Genomic DNA, 25,538 nt, shown 5'->3' on the forward strand with positions numbered 1-25,538 from the left:
TATATTGAAGCTAAATATTCTATAAGCATGCAGTGAAGTGCAAAAAATAGCAATTGAAAAATGACATGATTAAATGGCACGACATGCAATCATTTGCTCTCAATTATATCAATGTATCTTCTTCATTTCTAGGAGTCAGGCAGAAATATTGTTTTTTAAATGCCTCCATTAAATTGGTCACCAATAATAAAATAGATGAGAGTCCTAATAAGCTCATTTACATACCATACATCATACACTACAAAACTATTCTCTCCAAACAGTTTTACTCATAGATTTGTCTCCTGGTTGTCATGCGTCTTTGCTACATTAGCAGATTTTAAAAGCATAATACCTCCTTCAGGACCATTTGTAGAAAAACATTTGTGAAACTTTTCTAGTTAACCCTTGGCAGGGTCCTTATTGCTAATTATGGAAAAGGTATTGATATAATATCTTGGCTGTCACATTTTATTATGATGACGGTAGAAGCAGAATCTAGGTCTGACATTTTGGAAATACCATCTAATTGCAAGTCAGAAACAGAGAATGACAGTTTTAAGTAGATTATAACTTCTTGCAAAATAACAAACTGGTTTATTTAATGTAAAAGCTAGATTTTAAAAATAGCATTAAAGCCCCCTGAATTGATTCACCAAGCACATCTCTATCGGCTTCTTGAAGAGGGTCTGGGATGTGTGCCAAAATAGTTTTAAAATTGTACATGACAGTATAAGTCTAGATTCTAACGCTAAATGATTTCTTTTAGCCATTTAAAATCAAAGTATTTTCAGTGAACACTTTCATTTGTAAGAAAAACCATCTCCCCTCTGTTCATCTAGGCTGCAGATAAGTGAAATGCCATCTTTACCACCATGGCCTAATTAGCCTGACCTTTGACCTAGAAAAAGATCTTGTTTTTATAATCTAGAATCCTCACCAATCAAAATGAATCATTAAGGGCCACCATGACTATTACTACTAAAAATTCTTAGACACTCTTTGATGAATGGTGTCATCAAAGGAAAAACCATTCTTTTAACACACTCATATTTATGTTTTAATGTTTTATATCTTCATCAGTTTAAAAAATATTAATTCTATTTGGAAAGGAGTATTTCTATTCCTCTTAGCTACTTTTTAACTGTGGACCAAACTTAATAAGCATTCTAAAAAAAAAGACTCTGTGTTATTCCATGAAAGCTTCTGCTAGCCCTGTGTGGCATTCTTTAATTTCTTTGTGACTTATCCTACACTATGTTAAGTACTTTTAAATATGTTTGTTTTTAAGAATCAAGCTCAGTGGTCATGTGCTTAGTTCATATTCACATGTAATTAGTAATATGTTATATACTTCCTTTTCTAAATTAAAAATACTATTAAAATTCCAGACATACAGCACAATATGAAGATTAAGTTACTCTAAAGAAAACTGTAATAGCTTACGGATTGCTTGTGTCATTACTAAAATGCTGGTATTTATTACAGAGTCCCTCTGGAATAAAGAATGTACTTTTGGCAATAATCTCCTAAAAACATGTCCATTATTGTTAAGATGCTAAACTAGTTTGCAATTATAGAAAGGTAACTTTTAGCAATAAGAGGGAAGGGGTGCTGGATATAAATGCAACTTAGCCATTATACTATAAATACCATTTCTGAAAATCCTACAGTCACTCTTTTCATAAGTAGATAAGGATTAATTGCCATTTATTTTTACATTATTATATTTTGAAATCTTTTTACAATGCCCACTGTGCTTTTTATCTCTTACTGATCTCATGGGAAGTATTTAAAGTAATTCTGGAGAAGAGATGAAGGTGATTTTCTTCTCTGGGTTATTTGTGGATCCCAACTATCTGAACTCATTTGAGGAGTTCCCACAAATCTGAACTCCTCTGCGAGTTCAGGTGAAAGAAGAATCACCATCAAAACCACACCTGGAGAATGAAGTACCATTCAGAAGGAAAGCCAGAGAACACAGGAGCAAGGATGACACATCCGGAATTCCCAGGGATAATGTGGAACATAAAGAAGACAGATCATTGGACTAATTAATTTCACAAATCAGTCAACTCTGCTGTGTGATACTTTTTTAATGCTCTTATCCATACACAATTGATTATTCCTCACTCATCTTCTCCACCAAATCCTATTTTTTCAGACTTATCTCTGGCTAACTTACTTGTATTTCCTATGAAGCCACTCCTGGAACTCATCACAAAGCTCAGCATTACTTGAAGTATAACAGCTAGGAACTGGTATTTTAGGGAAGTATTACTGCTATTCAAGAATCCTACAGGTAGGAAGTAAATGAATTCAAGAACTCTAGGGACCCAACAAGAGTGCAGGAAGAAAGTTAGGCTGTGGGGAATAACACCACTAAAAAAAGAGGAAAATGATACTAGGAACAAAAGTCAACATCAGAAAGACCTTTCTGTTTTTTCATTTATACCTTCCTGACCTGGAAGAGGGTGAGGTATAGCCAGCTCTATAAACTTCATATTTCTGATTTTATTTTCATAGCACCTAAAATAAATAGGAAGCTTTCCTGTGGGTTTGGACCACTGGGAATTTGCTTCTTAGCTCTTTCCTTTGCGTTTGTGGAGGAAGCCCAGGGCAACTCAACTCCTTTTTCACCAGCTTTCAGTATTCCCAGATGTGCAGTAATACTAACCACACTCTCAGGGTCGTTTAGAAGTTTAACTAATATATAATGGCAAAACACTCTTCAACTGTTACATGAAGTAGTAGAGAGATGCTGACTAAATATTAGCCAACTGGTAAATTGCTATAATGATCACTTAGCTGAAAGCAATATTCCACAATCTTATGGGAAAGAAATGTAATAAGAACTCCATTCTTTAAACACTCCCATAGCTCAAACAAAGCAGAGGTCCAGGAGAAATTTTTGAGAGCAGTTTCTTGAACAAAGCTAATTTTCCTTTTAGAAGAATATGTTTTCTTTTTCTGAGAAAAGACACCACATCCTTCTCCTGCTTGCTCCCCTAAACAAGATTAAATACATTGGGGGATAGTTTTCTCATTAATCTCCTTCACCTGTCAGCAACGTAGAACACAAGTGATCTAAGCATAAACGTATTTTAGTGGAACATTTGAGAGGCAACTTGGATTGAGGGGGGAAAGAAACAACTTCCAGTCTTCTCATACAATAACTTGTTATGTGATCTCGAGTAAATGACAGAACTTTTATGTGCCCTCAATACCCCATCTCTAAAATGCAATGACCCTTTAGTGTTTACCATCTTCTAGTATCTGATTATTATATAACTTTGTTCTGAGACAGGAAAAATTTCATATGGTGGTCCTTTAAAAAATAATAAAACATTGAATATCTCAATTCAGTTGCAAGAGGACTCTCATCTTTGCTGATGAACTTTTAGGGATGATAGAGTATTAGTTTCAATTTGTCTGTATCATTCTTACTCACTTTCCTCTTCACTGGCCTGCACTGTGGGCAATGGCTTTAACTGGACAAGTGGGTTGTTGCAATCATTTGCACAAATCATCCTTACTTGGTCTCAAGATTCTTCTCATGTCTTGGTCATGTTCTAACATCTTCAAAGTCTAACTCCAAGTATCTTCATAGTGAGAACCACATGCCTAAGCAAAGTGCACAAGAGTGTAAATTTAACTTCCAGTGTTGCTTTTGTAAAACTGTGAAGTCTATTAAACCAGAGTTTATATTATAGACAGTTAGGATGACATAGTTGAACGGATCCATTGGTTCTCTTGCTGGTAGTCTTGGCTGACAGATAAAGAAGTGAATTGGTTTTCAAACATCTCTTCAGGCTCTAGAGGACATTTCTCCTGTCATGACTGAGCAGCAATAAAGAGGGACATTTTTTAGAAAATGAGGAGAGCATAGGACAAGGAGGAGCCAGCATAAGATAATAGGAGGAGCTTATTATCCTATGCTCCTCAAATGAGCTTCTAACATCAGACCTGTCTACCTGGTTTTACTTACCTTGATGACACTAAACTGAAAAAGAGAGAAAAATATCCTTGGGGAAGAAAATATTATATTTTAAATGTATAGGGTATAAGTCAGGATTTAATCAACAATTTGGAGTGTCAGCAAAATTAAAAGAGATGTTAGGCCATCTTTTTGCCAGATAGGAATAATGACTTATGCCTCCACTCTATCTTAGAGAGGTTTGGGGAGGATTAATGAGTTAATGTGTGTAAGGCTCCTTAAGCTCCTCATATGGAGGTAAAACACAAACACAAGGGAAAAAATGATAGCAAATTCCATACTGAGTTGAACTTCTGAGAGTAAAGTCCCTGGAAATGAGAAGATGTTGCAGGTCAAGATGGTTAGTCTCTGAGTTCCAACGCCAGAAGAGCCTTGGTTTGTTGTCATACTTATTTGTAATACTGTTTAAAACAGTACTTCATAGTATTAGTGTTTCTACATTTCCTGCCAATCACAATGTTTGTTGTGATGACCATTTTTAATTTCTATTCATCGAATGAGATAGGTTTACTCTGTCTATTTTATAGAGGAAAAATTAAGATGTGAAAATTACAAAGGCATCAGTGATGACTCATAAAATCATCCATTTGGTATTATTGGACTATGGCCTGGATTAGGATTTAGGAGATATGGGCTGCCATCTGGCTCTGGTTGTGTGGTCTTGGGTGAATGATTCAATTTATCAGAGACTCGGTTTTCTCCTTTTTGGAAAAAGGAGGTTGAGCTAGCCAAATGACCTCAAATACCATCTTGTGATGAAATTCTACAATCTGCTAAGTACTTCTTTAGTATCTAGCAACGCTAAAGCAATGTCTGTGTTACTGTGAAGGGCATGCAAAAAAATAAAAACTTCAAGATAGTTCCTACTCCTGGATGGACCTAGAAATTATCATACTAAGTTAAGAAAGCCAGACAGAGAAAGACAAATATATGATATCACTTATACGTAGAATCTATAAAAATTATAAAAATGAACTTATTTGCTAAACAGAAATAGACTCACAGACAGAAAACAATCTTATAGCTACCAAAGGGGGAGGGATAAATTAGGAGTTTGGGATTAACAGATACAGACTACTATATATAAACTAGATAACCAATGAGGACCCACTGTATGGCCCAGGGAATGATACTCAGTATTTCATAATAAGGTGTAAGAGAAACTATCCATCTACAACTGAATCCCTTTGTTGTATACCTGAAATTATAATAGCATTGTAAATCAGCTATACTTCAATAAAAAATGTTTTAAAAGTTCCTACTCTTAACAAGTTTATACACTTAAAACAACAATGAAATATCATCACACACCTATTAGAATGCCCAAAATTTGGAATACACAACACCAAATGCTGATGAGGGTTATGGATAAATAGGAGCTCTCATTCATTGCTGGTATGAGTGCAAAATGGTATCAACACTTTGGGAGACATTTTCGGAGTTTCTTACAAAACTGAACACTCTTACCATATGATCCAGCAATCACACTCCTTGGTAGTTACCCAAAGGAGTTGAAAAGTTTTATTCCCACAATAAACTGCACATGGATGTTTATAATGGCTTTATTTATAGTTACAGAAATTTGGAAACAACCAAGATGTAATTTAGTAGATGAATTAATTAATAAACTGTGGTACCTCCAGACAATAGAATCTTATTCAGTGCTAAAAAGAAATGACTTATTAAGCCATCAAAAGACATGGAGAAATCTTAAATACATATTACTAAGTGATAGATGCTAATCTGAAAGGGCTACATACTATGATAGAACTATATGATATTTTGGAAAAGGCAAAAGTATGAGGAACGAAAAGACCAAGGGTTTCCTGAGGTTGAGGTGGGGAATGGGGGATGAGGAATGAATAGGCAGAATACAGAGGATTTTTAAGGCAGAGAAATTACTCAGGATGTTGATGTACATGTCATTATACATTTGTCAGACCCACAGAATGTACAACATAACTGTAACATAAACTGTTGACTCTAGGTTTATGATGTGTCAATGTAGGCTCACGAGTATATACAGAACAGGACATCAAAAAGGAGGGAACTAAACATAGAAAGCTTCCCTGGTGGCTCAGTTGGTAAAGAATCTGCCTATGATGCAGGAGACCTGAGTTCAATTCCTGGGTCAGGAAGACCCACTGGAGAAGGAAATGGCAATCCATTCCAGTATTCTTGCCTGGTATATCCCATGGACAGAGGGGCCTGATGAGCCATGGTCTATGGGGTCGCCAAGAGCTGGACACGACTTAGCGACTAAACCACCAAAGTGAAAATGAAAGTGAGTGTCCGACTCTTTACGACCCCATGGACTATACAGTCCATGGAATTCTCCAGGCCAGAATACTGGAGTGGGTAAGCCTTTCCCTTCTCCAGGGATCTTCCCAATCCAGAGATCAAACCCAGGTCTCCCACACTGCAGGCGGATTCTTTACCAGCTGAGCCACAAGGGAAACCACCAAACATATAAAGAAACAATGATAATCAAATAGTAGGAAAACTTTCCTGATCTAAAGCAGAATTTAACTTTTCAAAATCAAGTAGGACTCACCAAGCTCTCAGAAGAAGAAATGAAGAGATTAACACTCTATCATATACAAGGGAAAAACAAAGTTACTATGTGGCCGCAAAAATTAGACTTCACCTTTACCACCACAAATGCCAAAAGAATCATTAGCAGTTTTGATGGCAAAAGATTACACAACCCATAACAAAATTTTTAATTCAGCCAAGCTATTGTTTGTATGTGAGGTCAAGAAAAATACATTTTCAGACATGCAATGGTTTGGGAAATATACCAAGAATGTACTTTTTCTATAAAAATTATCAGAAGACAATCCAATAGTCAGTACTAAGAATAATTTTTTTCAATAAAAAACTATGGTATAAAAAAATTGAGGTTGAGCAATAAAAAAATTTGTGTAAAGAATTCTGAAATATTTTTCATATTCTTATAAAATAAATGCAAATGCCAAAAGAAATTATTGAAAGTATGAGAACAAATATAATTATATTAATAATACTAGCTGCACCAGTACTTTACTGACATATTTCTTTCTACTTATAAATCAACCAAGTTCTGATGAAATAAAACATGTTACCTGTGCCAGCATCCTGACTGAAATTCATAACTAGGAAGATGTTTACCTTTACATGTTATGCAGTATCTCTATTCAAATTATAAAGACACTATAATATAAGAAAGGAAATGGGTACAAAGAGAAAACAACCATGGTGCCAAAGGTTAACAACATTGCAACTTGGGTTCAAAAGATGCTTTTGTCCTTCTGAGGTAGCATTTTCAATGACACAAACATGAATCCTGGTATGTAAAGTTAATTATATACTAGTAATTTTGTGCCAAAGCCAAAGTATTGTTTAGAGGAATTAAATGGCACCTGCAATTGAATAAATTTAATGACAGAAAAAAGATGGCTAGTGCAGAATCACAGAATGCTACAGTTGAAGAGAATTTTTTTCATTCAAGAGCCCAAATTTACAAATAATGAATATTAGGCAAAGAGAAGAGAAATTAGTTGCTGAGATTACACAGTTGAAAATATACATTGTAATACTGCCAACTAACAGAACCTAGTGAGGATATTCAATAAATATCATTCATTAGTTAAATTATAAAAGAATGATATGGAAAAATTACAGAAAGATGATTGACAATTCAACATGAACATTGGGAAAAAAAAAAGAAGTTTTGTTTGTTTCCTTAAATGCAAGTCTAATTGTGTATGTAGGGGTATGTATGTATCTGTAGACCAATAATCTGTGAGAAATATGGTGAAGCTATAAAGGGGTCTTTACAAAAGAGAGTCAGGGAGACAGAAAGTAGAGAAGAAAACGCGCTCCAAGAATCACTACCTCGCACAAAATATGTAAAGTAGGCCAACGTGGAGACCCACCTTTGATAATCTGGGATCTAGTTTTCTGCACCCCAGAAAAGCTGTCCAGTCCATAGGTCAGAGCACAAACTTAGGAGGTCTGCTAACTACCTCCTTTTTTTTCCTAGTCTTGAGAGGAAAACAACTTTCTTGTGACCTTCCTTGCTGCTAAGTCACTTCAGTCGTGTCGGACTCTGTGCGACCCCATAGATGGCAGCCCACCAGGCTCCCCTGTCCCTGGGATTCTCCAGGCAAGAACACTGGAGTGGGTTGCCATTTCCTTCTCCTTCCTTTCCTACATAGTAATAGGTAAATGATGAAACTAATAGATAATTCAGTTCCTAAAGATCATACAACTAATTCTGAAGTAATTGAAACCCATGGAAATGTCTCCATTTACTATTTACCATTTATGTTATCCACTGTATACATATACTGTTTTAAAATAAATGCCTTTTAAGAAGGACAAGTTTATGCTACAGTAATTATAATGTTGATAGCTAATATGTATTGAGTTCCCATCAGGCAGGCTCTATTTTAAAGAACTTTCATATATTTTATATCATTTAATACTCATAGCCACTCTATGAGATTAGGTGCTATTACTATGCCTATTTTAAAGATAAGAAACCTGGGGCATTAAGAAAAATCATGGATTAGAAATAGGTAGAAACAGGATAAACTCAAGCATCTTGAACCCACACATTTAGGCTTCTACACTGCAGTGGATCAAATTCACTGCTTCAACCTTATCTACATGAAGGGCAATTCTACAATGGTATACTCCCAGTTTCTTCCTAATTTGAGTTTATTAACAGTTAAAATAATATTTAAGTAATGTTAAGGCTGTATATTGTCACCCTGCTTATTTAACTTAGATGCAGAGTACATCATGAGAAACGCTGGGCTGGAGGAAGCATAGGCTGGAATCAAGATTGCTGGGAGAAATATCAATATCCTCAGATATGCAGATGACACCATCCTTATGGCAGAAAGTGAAGAAGAACTAAAGAGCCTCTTGATGAAAGTGAAAGAGGAGAATGAAAAAGTTGCCTTAAAGCTCAACATTCAGAAAACTAAGATCATGGTATCTGGTCCCATCACTTCATGGCAAATAGATAGGGAAACAGTGGAAACAGTGGCTGACTTTATTTTTCTGAGCTCCCAAATCACTGCAGATGGTGATTGCAGCCATGAAATTAGAAGACGCTTACTCCTTGGAAGGAAAGTTATGACCAACCTAGACAGCATATTAAAAAGCAGAGACAAAAAAAAAATAAATAAAAAGCAGAGACATTACTTTGTCAACAAAGGTCTGTCTAGTCAAGGCTATGGTTTTTCCAGTAGTCATGTATGGATGTGAGAGTTGGACTATAAAGAAAGCTGAGTGTCGAAGAATTGATGCTATTTAACTGTGGTGTTGGAGAAGACTCTTGCGAGTCCCTTGGACTGCAAGGAGATCCAACCAGTCCATCCTAAAGGAGATCAGTCCTGGGTGTTCATTGAAAGGACTGATGTTGAAGCTGAAACTTCAATCCTTTGGCCACCTCATGTGAAGAGCTGACTCATTTGAAAAGACCCTGATGCTGGGAAAGATTGAGGGCAGGAGGAGAAGGGGACGACAGAGGATGAGATGGTTGGATGGCATCACTGACTCAATGGATATGGGTTTGGGTGGACTCTGGGAGTTAGTGATGGACAGGGAGGCCTGGCGTGCTGTGGTTTGTGGGGTCGCAAAGAGTCAGACATGACTTAGCGACTGAACTGAGCTGAACTGAAGAAATAAGTAAGAACAGAAATACTCATCACTGTGGTTTCAGAGCCTAAAGACAGTTATTTGTGGTTTTCTAGGCAGCAATAAAGTAAGGACAGGTGACATATCTGGCATCTTTCTAGATTACCATCTCAGCCTTTGTGTGTGTTAGTCACTCAGTCATGTCTGACTCTTTGCAACCCTATGGACTGTAGCCCGCCAGGCTCCTCTGCCCATGGGATTTCCCAGTCAAGAATACTGGAGTGGGTTGCCATTTCCTTTTCCAAGGAATCTTCCCAACCCAGGGATCAAATCCAGGTGTCCCACACTGCAGACAGACTCTTTACCGTCTGAGTCATATCTGAGAGCAATAATACAAATGACACATATGAAATGAGTACATAGCTACCTCTCTGCATCTTTAACTCAGGGGCAAAATGCCCCACTTCAGGAATCATTCAGTGTCTTCTAGAAAAAGGTGTACTCAGAATGAATTAGGCCTTAGTTACTCCATTTTCTTTACTTCAGAAGGCTTACACTGGGATTGCCTATAAAAATTTCCTGTGGGTCTTCCCACTACCCCGATGGTTAGTGTAAATAACATTTATTTAAATCTATCTTTGAACTTCAACCTTAATCCAGCCAATGTTTTTCTCTTTACAAGGCAATTCTGGATTGTATCCAATTACTTAAAATTACTTCCAAAGAAGTGTTAGATGATGGATTTTTTTTTATGTATATACAGTGGGGGAAAATATCTAATAAAAGCTGATTTCAGTATTTTTTTTTATGAACATATACGGTTAATATAATAGCTTAAAAAAAAAAGTATTGAAGACACACAGAAAGGATTAAATCCTGTCTGAGGTCTGTTGATTTTGAAGGCATTTTACATGCTTTTGTTATAGCCAGATTGAATTACTGTAATTCTTTGTTTGCAGCTTTGCCAACAGCATCATTACCAAGTTTGTAATGAATGGCTCTAGGACACAGCAGTAGAGATGATCCTATAGGGAACATGGCCTCCTTTCTCATATCCTAAAATTCCAGCATATTCTCTTCTGTCCTTCAACCTTACCTCCTTAATATTGAGAGTTTTGAAGGACACAGGAAATGTGATTATTTGTGGTGCCATTTGAGATTGATTATAGTGGACATGGGAAATTCCCTCTAAACTTCTTGGCTAGATTGGTTCTATTTTTATTTCTGGAAATTACAGAGTGAGATTTGGGAAAATACTTCTTAAACCATGTGAACCATGTTTGGCTCTTTTATTTATCTATTTTGTAAACGTAGATCAGTGATATTACCTTTCAGCTAATTACTTAGTAATGCTGCAAACTTCATAGTTAATTTGAAATTCTGTTAAAAATCCTACTCTAAAAATTTTAATTTCCAAAATTTAAAACACTGACTCACTTGACTGTCAATTTGACCTTCAAGCTGAACCTAGGCAACTGGACTCCTCATCTCCACCCCTGTCCCTCTTAGAAGCTGTCCCAAGGAAGCCTTAAGATAAGATTGTGGTGATAAGACTAAATGGACTCCATATATGACTGAACTCAGGTCAAGCCTCTATATAAACCTTTAAGATTCTGGCAGGTATGGAAATATACTTGTCTCATGGCTGCCCATGACAAGCCTCCTAAGTTTCCTTTCTTATTAAAATTGCCAACTACCAATCTGGAGTGGTCAGCTTCTTTCTTCTGTCTTTTCCTGCCCTCTGCTTTATGGGGGTTGGTTTCAGGTTATAGCCAGGGGTTATAACTCCTGATGGGGTTACAACCCAACATCCTATAGATGGCTATCCAAGTAATCAGAAATGGAAGGAACGACAGAGTAAGCTACAAATTAATGTGTTTTTCTCTTCCAGAAATAGTTGTTTGACCCAGGGACTAATGAGTCTACAAAGTAGTGGCAGATTCAGAAACAAACTTTTTAGGTCTGCCTATTGGCCTATTGGCTCTATCCCTGACTAACAGTATGATCTTGAGTAACTTCAATTTTCCCTGCCTCAGTTTTCTCATCCATAAATAGGGGATAATAAACCGACTGTCTCAAGACTGTAATGAGTGTAAAATAAGTGAATGGAAAAACTGGTTGTCATTGTCACAGTTATTAAAAGAATGTTTTGTTCCTCCTAGTGCAGTTCTAGCATGCAGATGGTACCTATCACCATGTTTTTGGTAACTTTTGTAATCTAGAGCAGGGTCAGGAAATTAAAGTCTGCTGGTCAAATCTGGCCCACCAACTGCTCTTGTAAACAGTTTAGTAAATTAGTTTTATTGAACACACCACATATATTCATTTACATATTGTCTGTGTCTGCTTTTACACTACAGTAACAGAGTTGAATGGGCTCCCTGGTGGCACAAGTGGTAAAGAACCCACCTGCCAGTGCAGGAGACATAAGAGACTCGGCTTTGATCCTTGGGTAGGGAAGATCCCCTGGAGGAGGGCACAGCAACCCATTCCAGTATTCTTGACTAGAGAATCCCATGGAAGAGGACCCTGGTGGGCTATGGTCCATAGGGTCGCAAAGAATCTGACACACTGAACTGACTTAGCACAGCAGAGTTGAACAACTGCGACAGAGATTGTATTATCTGCTTTTTTACAGAAAATGTTTGCTAACACTTGATTTAATGTAAAACAAGGTTTCAGTGTATTTAAGGGTCAGCAAATGACAGAATGGGAGAATACTAAAATTTAAACCTAAAGCCCATGGCTTTTGCTCTGTCTTCACTGCTGGCTGCTGTCTAAATTCACATTAACTTTCTGTATCTCAAGTTCCTCACTCATAAAAATAAATAAAAACACACATAAGAAGGCGATCACAATTTTCAACTTATATTGTTAGGGTAAGGTTTAAATATAATAACATGCATAAAAATGCTTGGTCAAATTTAAATTCGTAAGCAAATTTGGGACATCAGTCATTGAGAAGGTTACCATATCTATTCCACTCATTCTTCTCAGTGATAGAGCCTCTTGGCTGGTCTAAACTTATCCTTCCTAGGCTGGTTCTGGACCCAGTCCAGTGCTGCAGCCTCCTTTAACTGGTAATGCATAATTTCTCCCAATTTGAGTCTTTGGAATAATGAATTTCGTTACAGGGTACAAGGAACATATGATTAAGGAATTATTTTTTTCTCTCTCTCTCTCTGAAGGGTCACCGTTAAAAAGCACCGCTTTTCAGCCAATGGCATTGAAGCTGCGCACACACAGCTCTAAGGGGCCCTTTGCCAGCTGGCCTCATTAAATCTCTGATGTGCTCTCTGCATTTTGTTGTCACAGTGTGTTCACTCCTGAACTGTTTTTGCCTTTCTGTCCCTGGGCTCACACCTTCCTGTCTCTCCCATCCGGGGCTCTGACTCTTTCTTAGGTAGAATTTTGCCTCATGTCTAATCCCACACTTATCACATTACTGCCTTAAAGGAAAAGAATAAATTCCACAATTGCTTTTTTTCTTTTTCTGAAAACGTAAGACCCTGATCCTTTCTCTCATCCCAGACCAAGCTCTGAGAAGGAAATGGTTGTGTCTACAAAGCGAAGGATTTTCCTTTTTATATGCAGCACCCTCCTTCCCTGTTCTCCTGGGCAGTGCACTGTGGCCTATCTATCATTACTCTGGGTGTCACATAAAGAAATTCATTCTGTTAAAAGCCTGAGACTTTAGAGAATGGAGAATCATAAAGCTAAACCCTGTGGATAAAGCCTGTCTTCTGTGTGACCAATGACAGCAGAAGACATTTGGGAACCCACAAGAAGAGGCGGAACGTGGCAAAGAGCTTCTGACACACAAAGGTTCTTTAATAACTCTCTTATCTAAGTGGTTTTATCACTTAGGAAGGCAGAGGTTATCTGCTTTTTTTGGATTTGGGGTAAGTAAAAAGTTCGTATTCTGCATATGCCTATTACAAATTATGACTTTGACAGGTTATAAACATTATATTACAATATTATTATATGACGAACATTTGGTTTCATTCTTCCAATGAACGTGGTAATATACAGAACACTTAACTAATTATACACTAAGCACTAAAGAGCAAACAGCTCAGAAATATTTATAATTCTGGCTAGGAAAGACATTTATTACAACAAATATGCATAAAGCTTTCTTTAAAAAAAAAAAAGTGCTGTCATGCTAGATGCACTTAGCTTATCTGACCAAATTCCTCAAGGTCAAAACTTTAGAAGAGACTAGAGTTCCAGGTCATAAAAGACAATCATCAGGACTCCATAATCTCAAAAAGTTTTAAAAGCTTCAATTTCAAAAGTGATACATGGCAAAGAAATTGACACTGATATTGTACAAATATGTAAAACAAAAACACAAATATTTTCACCTCTCTAGATCATTAATAGCTACAGCCATTTGCTATTCTGGCCAAACTGCTGAAGACTGTGACTAATAAAACTACCACCAAGAAACAAGCACATTTAGTTCTGTCCTGCTCTTCCCTTTGAGGCACCTGGCATGGGAAGGCATTTCGTAAATACGAACAAATATCAATTTTGCATAGAAGTCTGGATTGAAAACCAAATTCTACCAAGTGTGACCTTAGACACACAAAACTTAACCTCCATGTGCCTGTTTCCACATTTGCAAAGTCGGGATCCTAATGCCAACCTCATATCCTGCTAGTAGCATCAAGTGAGATACATGTACATTCAATGGAATATCACACAATGTCAAAGTAAGTGAATTACAGCCACACTCCATGAGATGAATGAATCTTGGCATTATAATGTTAAGTGAAAAAGAAATCCTAAAAGATAGCATACAGCATGATTACCTTTTAATCAAGTTAAAAACAACTAAAATTAAAAATATTCCTTCCTACCAGAGGAAAGCAAGTAAATAAAGAACGTGGGATTCAGGATCATGGTAAGGGTAGCAGGGGATGGAACAGGGCTGGGAAAAACACAAGATGAGCTATATATTACCATCAAGATCCTATCCGTTGTTTGGAGTAGGAAATATTATTTATTATTTTAAAAATAACAATAACTATATTATTAGTTATTAATTATTGTTATTATCATTTATTAGTTATTAATAACTATTATTATTAACTATAATGTAATAATAACTATATATTTTTTTAAATAGCTAAATAAGTAAGAGTGGGGCATAAAAGTAGTTAGTGAATAGTGATACTGAAAACATAAAAATGGTCTAAAGAAAAATCATCTTTGAAGAAAAAAATACAACAGCAAAAAGTATCTCTAGTACTTCTAAAAGAAAACTTCTATGATGATTTTCAGGCACTAAGGTACACATGGTAAATAATGAATTAGGTATAGTGAATATTCCCTAGTGGCCAGAAAGTATTAGTTAGCAAACGACTGGAACTCCTAGAAACCATTTAATGATTTGGAAGCCGAGAGACATATCTCTGTCTCTCTTAATCTCTTTTAAATTTGCTACTAGGACCTACCCAAAAATGACATTGATGTCACTGTATAAACTTAAAGCATAAAGCTAACATCATTTGGCAGCATCAGTGAAATCAATGCAGAACTGCTTATGCTTCCATTTATGATAATAGTGGATGTGAAAAAAGTGGCTTTCAGTTACCTATGTATGAGCCAAGTGGGTAGGTAGGCAGGTATATAAATAATTGTAATAATGAACTTCCTGTTACTGTTTCCAGTTATTATGTAACATCTTTGGTCTTATAATAAATTGGTCTTATAAGAAATTTCTATTCTTTATGAATGCATCATTACAAAAAGTAGAAAGAATGATTTACACATATGAGCTGATAACTGTGTGAGATACATATTACCAGCATATCATTTCATAGATGAAGAAACTGAGGCACCAGGGATCATACAAGAAATATGACCAAGGTCATAAAAGTAACTGGGGCCACTAACCAGTTCACTAAAGCTGCAATACAGGCATAATAGAAAGAAAATATGTTACACAACATCTAGCCTACTGATGACCAGGATGCTTTGCAAGGTACCTGTAAAGTTCAAATAACACAGAGGGAAATATCTGAAGACTCCATCTCCCTGAAATGGGAGGTTAGAGTTAAACAAGCGGAGGTCAAATAACAAACCTTTCGGATATTAGATGTTAGGGAGTGAAACCCATTTGCCTTGGCAAGAGACTTTTAACTTCAACTCAATGGCAGACAAGGAATTCAAGTAAAAAGCAATGTGTAGGTGTATGACGCAGATGGTTTACTGAGAAATACTGTGCCCTTACCCTAGAGGGGGGCCTCCTCTTGGGTTATGCAGGTGAGCAAGGGAAGCCTACCTGTCTGGCAAGGGAAGGTGAGCTACATGTGACTACATTCTCTGATACGTATACTGCTCGAAGAGGGCAGGGCAGAAGGTATGAGAAGAAGAAAACCTGGTCCTAGAAGGCTTTGAGAAGAACCACTCGCTTGGTCTCAAGAAGTTCTTTTCCTTCTTGATTTCCCCCTTTCTCTCTTTCAAACCTCTCAAGCCAGCAAATTCAGGTTTGCAACCCAAAAGCCTTAAGCTGACACCGGCCAGAGCCCAAATAATCACTGAATTTATGGGAGGGCTCAAGTAGTACAGGCTAGTGTGGCCGGTAAGAGCCAGCATTTGAATTTTAAGCTGCTTTTGAATAGATATTGTGTAAACCATGGGAACAAACAAGGGGAACACTTCTTCATGGGCATACAACAAACATGCACACAGCTGTGTTGCTAAGGTTGATGTTTTTCTATGGGGGAAAATGCCTCTAATGTAGGAACCTCTTTTACTTTATTTCTTCCTTCCATAAGTAGCTAATTCTTTCATATGTAAAAATTATATTTCCTTTTGTTAGCATTAATACTCTTCAATTAGATCACATGCTTTTATCATATCAGTTTATAGAAGTATTTTTAGCCACATTATTTATAGAACATGTAGGTCTGCCTTTCAAAGTCCTTGGTAGTCTTGAGTCTCTGCTGGTCTGCTTTTAATTTATCAAAGCCTTCCTTCAATAGGCACTGCACAAAACCCACAAGCAGCAGAGATTTCCCCTACACAATGTGTATTTGATATGCTTAATGTTCATCTTTATAAACACACAGACGCTGGCATATAAGAAATGTGGAGGGTGTCTATAAATTCAAGGAAACATTTAAGTGCACAGTGATACATAGATACATGGATATAATACTTTATGTACTTGATAAATATTTCATCCCTACCATAAAGAAAGCTTTTTATCAACTTTGATTGTTTTTTTATTACCTTAAAGTATTGCAGTTGTTTCTCAGCATTCATTGTTCCTTCCTTTTCTTGTCTCAGACAGGAATTGAAGATGAAAAGCTCTGTATCTCTCAGCCACCCTTTCAGTTCTTTGATCCTGACCTCCAGCTGCCTTACCAGGCTTCCGCTTTCAGGAGAGAGCAGGTCACGTGTACTCGACCCACTGTGGCCCGCCATTGTGTCCTGGATCTTCTCTCCTAGGGTTTTCTAATGCAGCAGATTAAAAACAAAAACACCAACAGCAAAAAAAAACAACATTGATTAGCATAGGTACCAAATACATATCACAGTTTGGCTGGTGACAAGAGCCCACCTGGAAGGTGTCTGCTGCACCTGGCATGTCACGACTGACATTCAGTTCAGATGAGCTCATTGTTCCATTAAGAACTTGATTCTCAAGCCATGGGTGTTGTTCTGACTACCACTAGAGGCTTAAGAAGACCTCATTCACTGATAATTTCCTCTAACAGAAAGGAGCTCTGACCCAAAAGTTCACCATGGTCACTGATAAAAATTCATTTGAATTCTCATGACAGGAGTTTACAGTAAAAATTCTCTGCCTAAAATTTTCGGGTGATAGAAGTTTGAGTTTAATCAATATGTTAAAGAGGCCAAGAGAAGATTGCACAAAAGAGAATGAAATTTCTTTTTTTGTTGTTTTGTGAAGTACAATTCTCCAAACCTTATGATTCAGGGCCTTGGTGCTGTTGTCGATTTTACCTGCCCTGGAAATCATTCAACCTTTCAATTCTTCCCACTTCGCATTTGTGGATGCTAGAATTTCTAAAATAAGTGCTAAAATGAGTCCTACTCCACTATGCTAGAACTCTGCTTAGATGAACCACTATGGCATGGAGTATAGTCAGAGAAGGCTTTTTTTCTTCTTTTTGGTGAAAAACACTCTGTTTGGAGCATCAGAAGGATGAATCTATGAGGATGAATTAAACCTACCAATATCAGCTTTAAAACACATATAAAATGAAGTCAACCAACATTCATCTGCTGTGTAGTGTTCTGTAAATAGTATATTTAGGAGATCGTAACAGAAAAATAGCCTTTCCTGGCAACACCCTTGTATTTTCATGGTGCAAATATTGATAATTTGAAGACCCTCAGCGGAATCCAGATTTAGCTATTGTTTTTATGCTGTAACAAAAGTAGCAGCAGGAGGTGAAATCAATGCCCTTGGAGGGTAGGGTCACAAAAAAGAATTTATTGCCACTTTTTTGTTCTGGAACAGTTTGCAATCATAAATTCTTCATAAACAGAATACTTCAGAGAATGGTCCGTCTTCATAAATATACGACAGAGGACATCAATTTCATTTAATTCACAATTTGTGTCAGCACAGCAGATGCCAATGCCTGCCTTGATAGGGTTGTTTAATATGCAATTGAGACAGAGTAATATGCAGCACAGGGGACAAAATTTCACAGATTAAACTGTACGCACCACTGACATTTCATTCTAATGTATTTCCATTCCACACTGTTCACCTTAGATGAAAGTAATATTAAAAACCATATCCCTCTATTTTACCATTGTTAGAAGTTAAAATCCTTGTCTTTAATTTTTTTTTCATGCCAATTAAAATGTAATCATGCCAATTAAAGCAGTATGCCTGGTGGTGGTAGTGTGGCACAGGTTTTGTTAAAATCTTCCTTCCACCCTTCTCTCCCCAGAAATCATAACAATACTCAGCATATTGCATTCAAAGGATATTTTTGTCAAAATGGCAACCATTTTAAAGGTATCTGGCTCATAAAGGATAGCAAAACATTCTGGTTCTTTTTTTAATATTATCTTGATTTAAAGTATTTGTTTAGGGAGCTATATATATGACATACTTCAAACACTTTTCCAAAAAGATTATTATTAATTATTTATCAAGTTAGAAACAGATATGTGAAAATATAGCACAGACAAACCACCACTTTATCTACTGAGCAAATAAAGTTGCTGCTCTCATCTATTTAGTAAACAGTCTTTAAAATGTCAGACACTAACCACATTTCTCCTGAATGGGATCAATGAATTTTATAGAATTTAGTAGGTTTGGATCTAAATCACCATATAATAAAATGAAAGCCATTAATAATAATTGAAAAATAATGTAACAATAGGTCAGAATAAAAACTTTTAATGTTTTAAGTTACTTTGTACAACTGCAGAGTGTGGTGAATTTAGATGAGAAAGCAAGGATTTATACTCGCAGTTTTTTAATCACCTAGATTAAGCATGGCATAAACTGAACATGGCATTTCTCCAAGTCATCAAGGTACATGGAGAGCTTTTGATTCAAAATATTTTTGGAGTATTATTCCTTTAAAAATTAAAAAAAAAAAAGTCAGGAAAAGGAAGGCATGCAAAATCATGCTCCATAACTGACACCACCCATCTTAGCTGTTAGAATTAATCATTTAAGTAATTGACAAATTTAGCTTACCCTTGATTTGAAGTGAAGGCAATTTAAGAGAGAAGTTGATGAAAAAATCGAGTCTAACCTCTCTCTCTCAGCTGTCTTCCAACAAAAGGACAGAACTGTGCCCTGCATAGTGCCATCCTGGTCTCTGGGTAACAGAATCTCTATATTGCCTTTTTGCCAGATTCTTGCATCTCAGTGTTTGGCTGAGACCCAGCCCATCATGGCGTGAAATGAATTACATGAAACTTTTTTTTTTTGGCCTTTGTTAAAAGTGAGCTGGAAATTGAGGCACACAACAGAGGCCAGTTTAATTCTGCAATTCAGATTTGGGTCAAATTTGCATCTTTGTTTTGGTGGCTTTAGTGTGACTTGAAAGCTGTAGTGACAACTCCACTTCTCATCTGAAGGGTACAGTAAATAGTTAAACAGTGGATGTCTCTAACATGTACCTTTGGAATAAATTCTATTAACATTCATTCAAGCATGACAGTCAGTGTATATCAGATATACTGTATTATAGTTGACTTGGTGCCTACCCGTAATACATGGCATATTTTATTTACTTTTTTATGTATTAAAGAACCAAAATTATTAAAAATCTGAAAGGAGACAAGCTCAGAGTAAAAAAAAAAAAATCAACAGAAGAGGAAAAGCAGTGTTTTCCCCCCATAATAGCATGAATAGCTTGTTTGAAATGTAAGTAGTGAATTGAAAGAGAGAGATATTTGTGCCTCAAATTAGAATCAGACAGATAGAGTACTTCACTACACAAAAAATGTACACATAACCTACAAACAGTAATAAAAATGCAAATACCCCAAGCAGTTCCCATTTTTCATTAATTGAATCCACTTTTTCAAGGAGATCATTTGGTAGTAAAACGCCACCTTTCTTCAAAGCTTCAACCTTACTAAGCAGCTCCGTCTTTTTCAGGTCCCTGATGGACATTTCCACACTGTATCGCTAAAACGGGAAGAGAAAAAAGATTTCATTAGGGAAAGAGGTGTTCTTAGAAAATCTTTGAGCACAGAGTTAGTGAGGCTCATGGGTGTTAAAAGTTTTTGTTTCCAATAAAATTTATGGTGAGGCTAAACCAAGAACCTTGAGTAGTTGAGAAAAATTGCTAAAAACAATTATATATATAAATGTATATATATATATATAAATATATATATGTACACATAAACATCCAAGGTATTCTATTTAGTTGAATAAGCTTTATGTCTTTCTAAAGTTTGTACACATATTTGATCTCTATCTTGAAATATTCCAAATGAAAATACCTGGTCTAGGGAGATTTAATATTACAATTAGTCTTGGTCAATATTTGCTCTGGAGTATTGCCCATCATTCATTTCTGCCCTCTAAAGGGCCAGTCTCAGAGTGGTGCAAATAAATTGATCTCTAAAAATTGTGTAATTTCTTCCTTATCCTATAAGTCTTCTGAATTCTTAGTTAATATTTTTTTCATTTCTTTTTTACTTAAAAATTCTTGTGTGGGCTTGGAGAACAGGTATACATAGAGAGAGGAATAAAACACCTCTTTGAGAATGGTTACAAATCTATGCTTCCTTATTGATTACTATAAAATGTCCCCAAACATCACAATCAATTACAGAACTCTCATCCCCTGATATACATGGTTTTCTAACAAACTGCCAAGTGAGTGTCTCCTAAAAGATGTTTTGCAAGCGATAACGTAAGTGCTATTTAATGTGACAGTTACTATGGTGATTCTCTTCAAATAACTCTATCTTCATAGTTAGAAAGTCCTATATTATAGACAACTATAAATTACTGTGGATGTATTTTTTTAATGTGCACATAAAAACACTGCTGAACAGAAAAAAACTAGATTCTGGTTAAAGTATTAAACCTATTTTACCACTTTCGCACGTTTCCAAATGTATACTGACAATCCCTAAACTTCTTTCTTCAAGGCACGAAAGTTAGGTTACCAAGGTCCATTGTCCTAACTGAGCTAAAATGAGCACCTTATCAGATCTAATAAGAAAAGCTTTTGTCTGGGCAAGGTAGGAAATCAGCAAGTTCAAAACATCCCCAAGCACTTGGGTGATTTTATTCACCTGAGAATATGATTTCATAAGATCTCCAACTAAAATACAATTAGAAGCAGCTTAAAGGAAAAGAAGGTATAAAATCCTTGTTTCAGTTAATAGGCCCTCAGCATTTCATGCATATGTTTGCATACTTTTAGCTTCATTTTTTAATCTTTCATTTACACTAAACATGCACATCATTTGTATTATGTAAACTTCTCCAAATGTTAGTCATTTGTGGATCACAGAATAAAATGTTTTAAATGAGGTGATTTAAAGCATTTCATAGTATTAATGAATGTTGATCAGGGAGTCAGAGTATCCAAAATTACATGAATATGCATAATGAAAAGAATCAAGGGTTGCTTTAGAGTTCTTTCAGAATTTGGCCTGTGAAACATGGTAGTTCTGAATTCATTTTCTAATGGCAGGCAATTACCATGACCACATTACTCCAACAGTTATAAAACACTGTCTGCTCGAGTCCTCTGGACTCAACATTCAACAAGTATTCTGGAAACCTAACTGTTTATTTATCAGAGCAATGATTGGAGGAAAGGGCAATCTGCTTTATGCAATCAGATTTCCAACTAAAGGTGATATTGCTGACAAAGGTTTACATAATTAATTTGGCAAGACTTCTTTGACATTATACTGGAGGAACGAGAATTACAAGCAAGCAGAAGAATCCTATTCAAATCTTTCACTTATGCCCCGTGCATTAATTGACAGGAGTTCTCCACCTGTGCCACCCGGGAGCAGCCTCAACCAGTTATCCCTTTCACTTGTAACACGCTCACCCTCTCTTTACCCCAACTTTGAACAGCAACTACACAGCAGATCAGTCATGAAAGGCAACAGCTTAGATGTGTCCCACGAAAAACATAGTCTTGTAATAAGAAACATATAAAAAGCAATTAATGTACTTTTAGATATAACAAATTAATTTTCTCTGTGAAATCTAGCACTGGTAGTCACTGCAACAGCTATTATAAAAAGTTACTACTTTAAAAAAAAGCTTGTCTTCATGTACTCTCTGTTTGTCACCACGTAACCTACTGTATAAACAGATTGATGAGAGTAGGATTGATGGACAATGCCTTCAAACTATAAATGCTAAGAGAATCCAGCTAATTGTTAGGTAAGTATTGGTATGTGCATGAGAGGTAACAGAATGTCACATAATTTAAGGTGAAAATGTTTATTTTAAGTTTTGAAGCACTCTGAAGGTTGAATCTGATACAATTTAAGGCCTCGAGCTGTATGTGTCATCATGACAGAGGGTTATATTTTTGTTAATGTGAGTATGTTTTTGCTTTTCGCTCTCCAGCATTCTCAGAAGCATCAGACAGGGACAATCAACTGCCAGCTCTATCTAGTTCTTGGTCATTCTATCAAGTAGGGCTACTTTAGTCTGTGGTGAGAAAATAATTTAATCTTCATATCATTCCGTCACAGCAGTAACTGAGCAGAGGCTGCCCCATTGCGTCCTGTAGTCTAGGGATGTTATGATACAGACTACTCTTCCAATAGTCAAAAATGAGATTAACAAAGTTAAAGTCAGATGGCTTTTCTTGAGTGCTAAGGTAAATAAGCAACCAGTGTTTAATTTCCCCACAGCACCTGCTGTGGGCCTCTCTGTCTAGTCAAAAATAAAATATACTCTATTGAAAGGGCATATTTACATTATTAAGTGTATTTGCTTGGCCAATTCAATTTTGACTAATGAAGCCTCCTAATAGGTCTGTGAATGACCTAAATTAAAGACACAGGCCACTCCTATTCTAAATGTCACTCTTGTGTGCATGTAGAGATATATAAAGGAAACTTTAAAACAGTTAAATATAACTACAAACACTAGCTTATTTTAAAAACTAAGAATTAAAGAAGTTTTTAGAAAATTCTTATTCAGTGCTTACTTTTTAAAAACACAAATACTAAAATTGAATTATAAAATGAAGTCAGCCAAAACAGGATTTCTGAAGTAAATATAATTAGAAATGCATGAAGACTTGATTGAGACAACTTTTTTGACAGTTATGCTAAAGGCTTTTTTCCCTCCTAAAACCTTTTTTTCCCTTTTTTTTTTTTGTTAAAAATCACACCGAAAATTCTGCCCAAATGGAGACTGGAACAATGCCTTGAAACAGTGTTAATTGTCACCATGGAAACCAGAAGAATAAGCCATTTTGAAACTGGTATAGAAGGCACACATTGAGCAACTCAAGCATTTTTCTGCCTCCCTCAATGTTAAAGAACAAGATGCCTTGTCACTGTGAGGTCAGAGAAAGAAAGCATCATGAAAGGGATGTCGATGCTCACTGTCTAGTAAATAAAAAAATAAAAAATAAACTACATACAGCTAATGCTACAAGACTCTACCCAGTGAATCTTTCTGAAATAGAAAGATCATCAAAAGATGGCCAGGACTGGGGGATGGATTCCACCTAAGCAAAACTTCAGGGCTATATTATGTGAACCTTGCCCTCAAAGCTCCCTGGGAATTCTGCTGTTGTAATAAAACTTCAGAAGAGGAAAGAAAAAAGGCAGCATGATGGAATTCAAAATAATGCTCTAAAAGCACACAGAGAGATTAAGACATCCATTGTAAGACTTTTGTATGGTGCTTCTGTTGGTTATGCTGAAAAGAGACCAGACATTACTGAGAGGAGAGTGAAGTTTTGGCTATGAGAAACACAAGAATTAAACCAAAGAATTTTCTTGATTATTAGAATAGGGCTGTCAGATTCTGTGTCTCCAGGGTTTGTGTATTTACAACTTATACCGTATTTTAACTCGGCTTCATGTGATTTTATATGAGGAAGAGTAAAAGCAAAGATAAAATGATCTAGTTATTAGAATAACAGTATGATTATCTTTCCCAGTGCAAAGTAATACCATAAATACCTGTATATCCAGCATATATGCCTTTTCCATAAACACATGACAGACAAAGAAAATGCACTGAGAAAAGAAAATATACTATAGTCTATCAACAAGAAAGTTTATGCTAGGAACACACCAAAACACCAAACCACTGGCAAAATTATGTGTGAAAATATGCATTTTTGCACAAAAGTGCAGGGATGTGTCCATCTATGACTTCCATATTGTGTTTTCAGGCTAGTGTTTGCCCTCCTCATGCTAGGCTTCATGGTGGCCCCTCAGCAAGTCCATGCCTAATGCCATTCAGGGGTGAACAAAGAGTCTTTTTATATGAAAGTCCAGGGTCCAGAGCTCAGCTGTACATGCCGAGTGCAGGAATCTGCTAAAGGCCAGTGTCCCCTCTGCAGCAGTGCTTGCACTACCCCCTTTTTCAGAGAACCAGCATCCAGCATCTCAGGATGCATGCGATGTTTTCACATGAAGCCACTATCACCAGCACTTAGCGAAGATGTTCAAAACTGAAGAAGAGGGTTCAAGCCCAAGACAAATAATGGTCTTTATTTCTTGCAAACTCCTTGTATTTTACCATTAGCAATTTATGGCAAATAATTGCACAGAGAAATTATAAAGACTCCTACAATTGTCCTTGTAAATTAATAATAGGCTTTCTTGATTGGGATAAATCTGCTGCTGAGCCTTTGGAAAAATTAAAAAGTGCAATGTCATTTAAAATTGCCAGAACTCACACAGCAAATTACATCTGAGGTTAAGAATTGAGTTTCCCCCCCTCTTCTAGCTTATTCCATTTGCATGATCTGGAAATCACATTACATTGGCCATGTATTGTTAATTGGACATAGATTGCATTATCTTTAATATAAATCAAACTACAAATATTAAAATGAATTGCAAATTCCCTAATAGAAGATCATAAAACAATCTTTTTTAAAGTATCTCCCATTAATAATTTAATTCCAATTATATCACTCAGAAAACTTAAGTAGGAAACCTGGCAACTTATTTCTCCAATCATTCCTTTTACATAACAAATACCTAAGCTTTTTCTAATAAATACTCAGAGCAAAATTCCCTGTTATAGAACAAAAATAAAACCACCATAACTGAAAACTTTTCAGTGCTGATTTTAAGTAAAATACTGCATAAGAATACCAAGTCTGTCTCTCTTGTTCCTTCCCTAAGGACGAGAGAAAAAAGTCTCCTACAAAAAAGATTTACTAAGTTTAACAACTACTGTAATCACACTCTCTGAAATTATAAAATTTATTATTCTTCT

At 36.2% G+C, this 25,538-nt stretch overlaps 1 protein-coding gene across 5 annotated transcripts in view; it reads right to left on the reverse strand.

Moving 5' to 3' along the window:
* The window catches only part of AKAP6 (A-kinase anchoring protein 6), a 571,209-nt gene that overhangs the window by 60,645 nt on the left and 485,026 nt on the right, over positions 1–25,538 (reverse strand). For all 5 annotated transcript variants that reach the window (XM_081547988.1, XM_081547989.1, XM_081547987.1 and 2 more), the window contains 2 exons: positions 20,115–20,261; positions 16,856–17,080 (listed from right to left, as the gene is read on the reverse strand). In XM_081547988.1, coding sequence (XP_081404114.1) covers positions 16,856–17,080; positions 20,115–20,261 — 372 coding nt within the window. The remainder of the gene's footprint in view (positions 1–16,855; positions 17,081–20,114; positions 20,262–25,538) is intronic.

This window comes from Giraffa tippelskirchi, chromosome 12 (genome assembly GCF_054371585.1).
Source record: "Giraffa tippelskirchi isolate mGirTip1 chromosome 12, T2T-mGirTip1v1.2.pri, whole genome shotgun sequence".
Classification (NCBI taxonomy): Eukaryota; Metazoa; Chordata; class Mammalia; order Artiodactyla; family Giraffidae; genus Giraffa; species Giraffa tippelskirchi.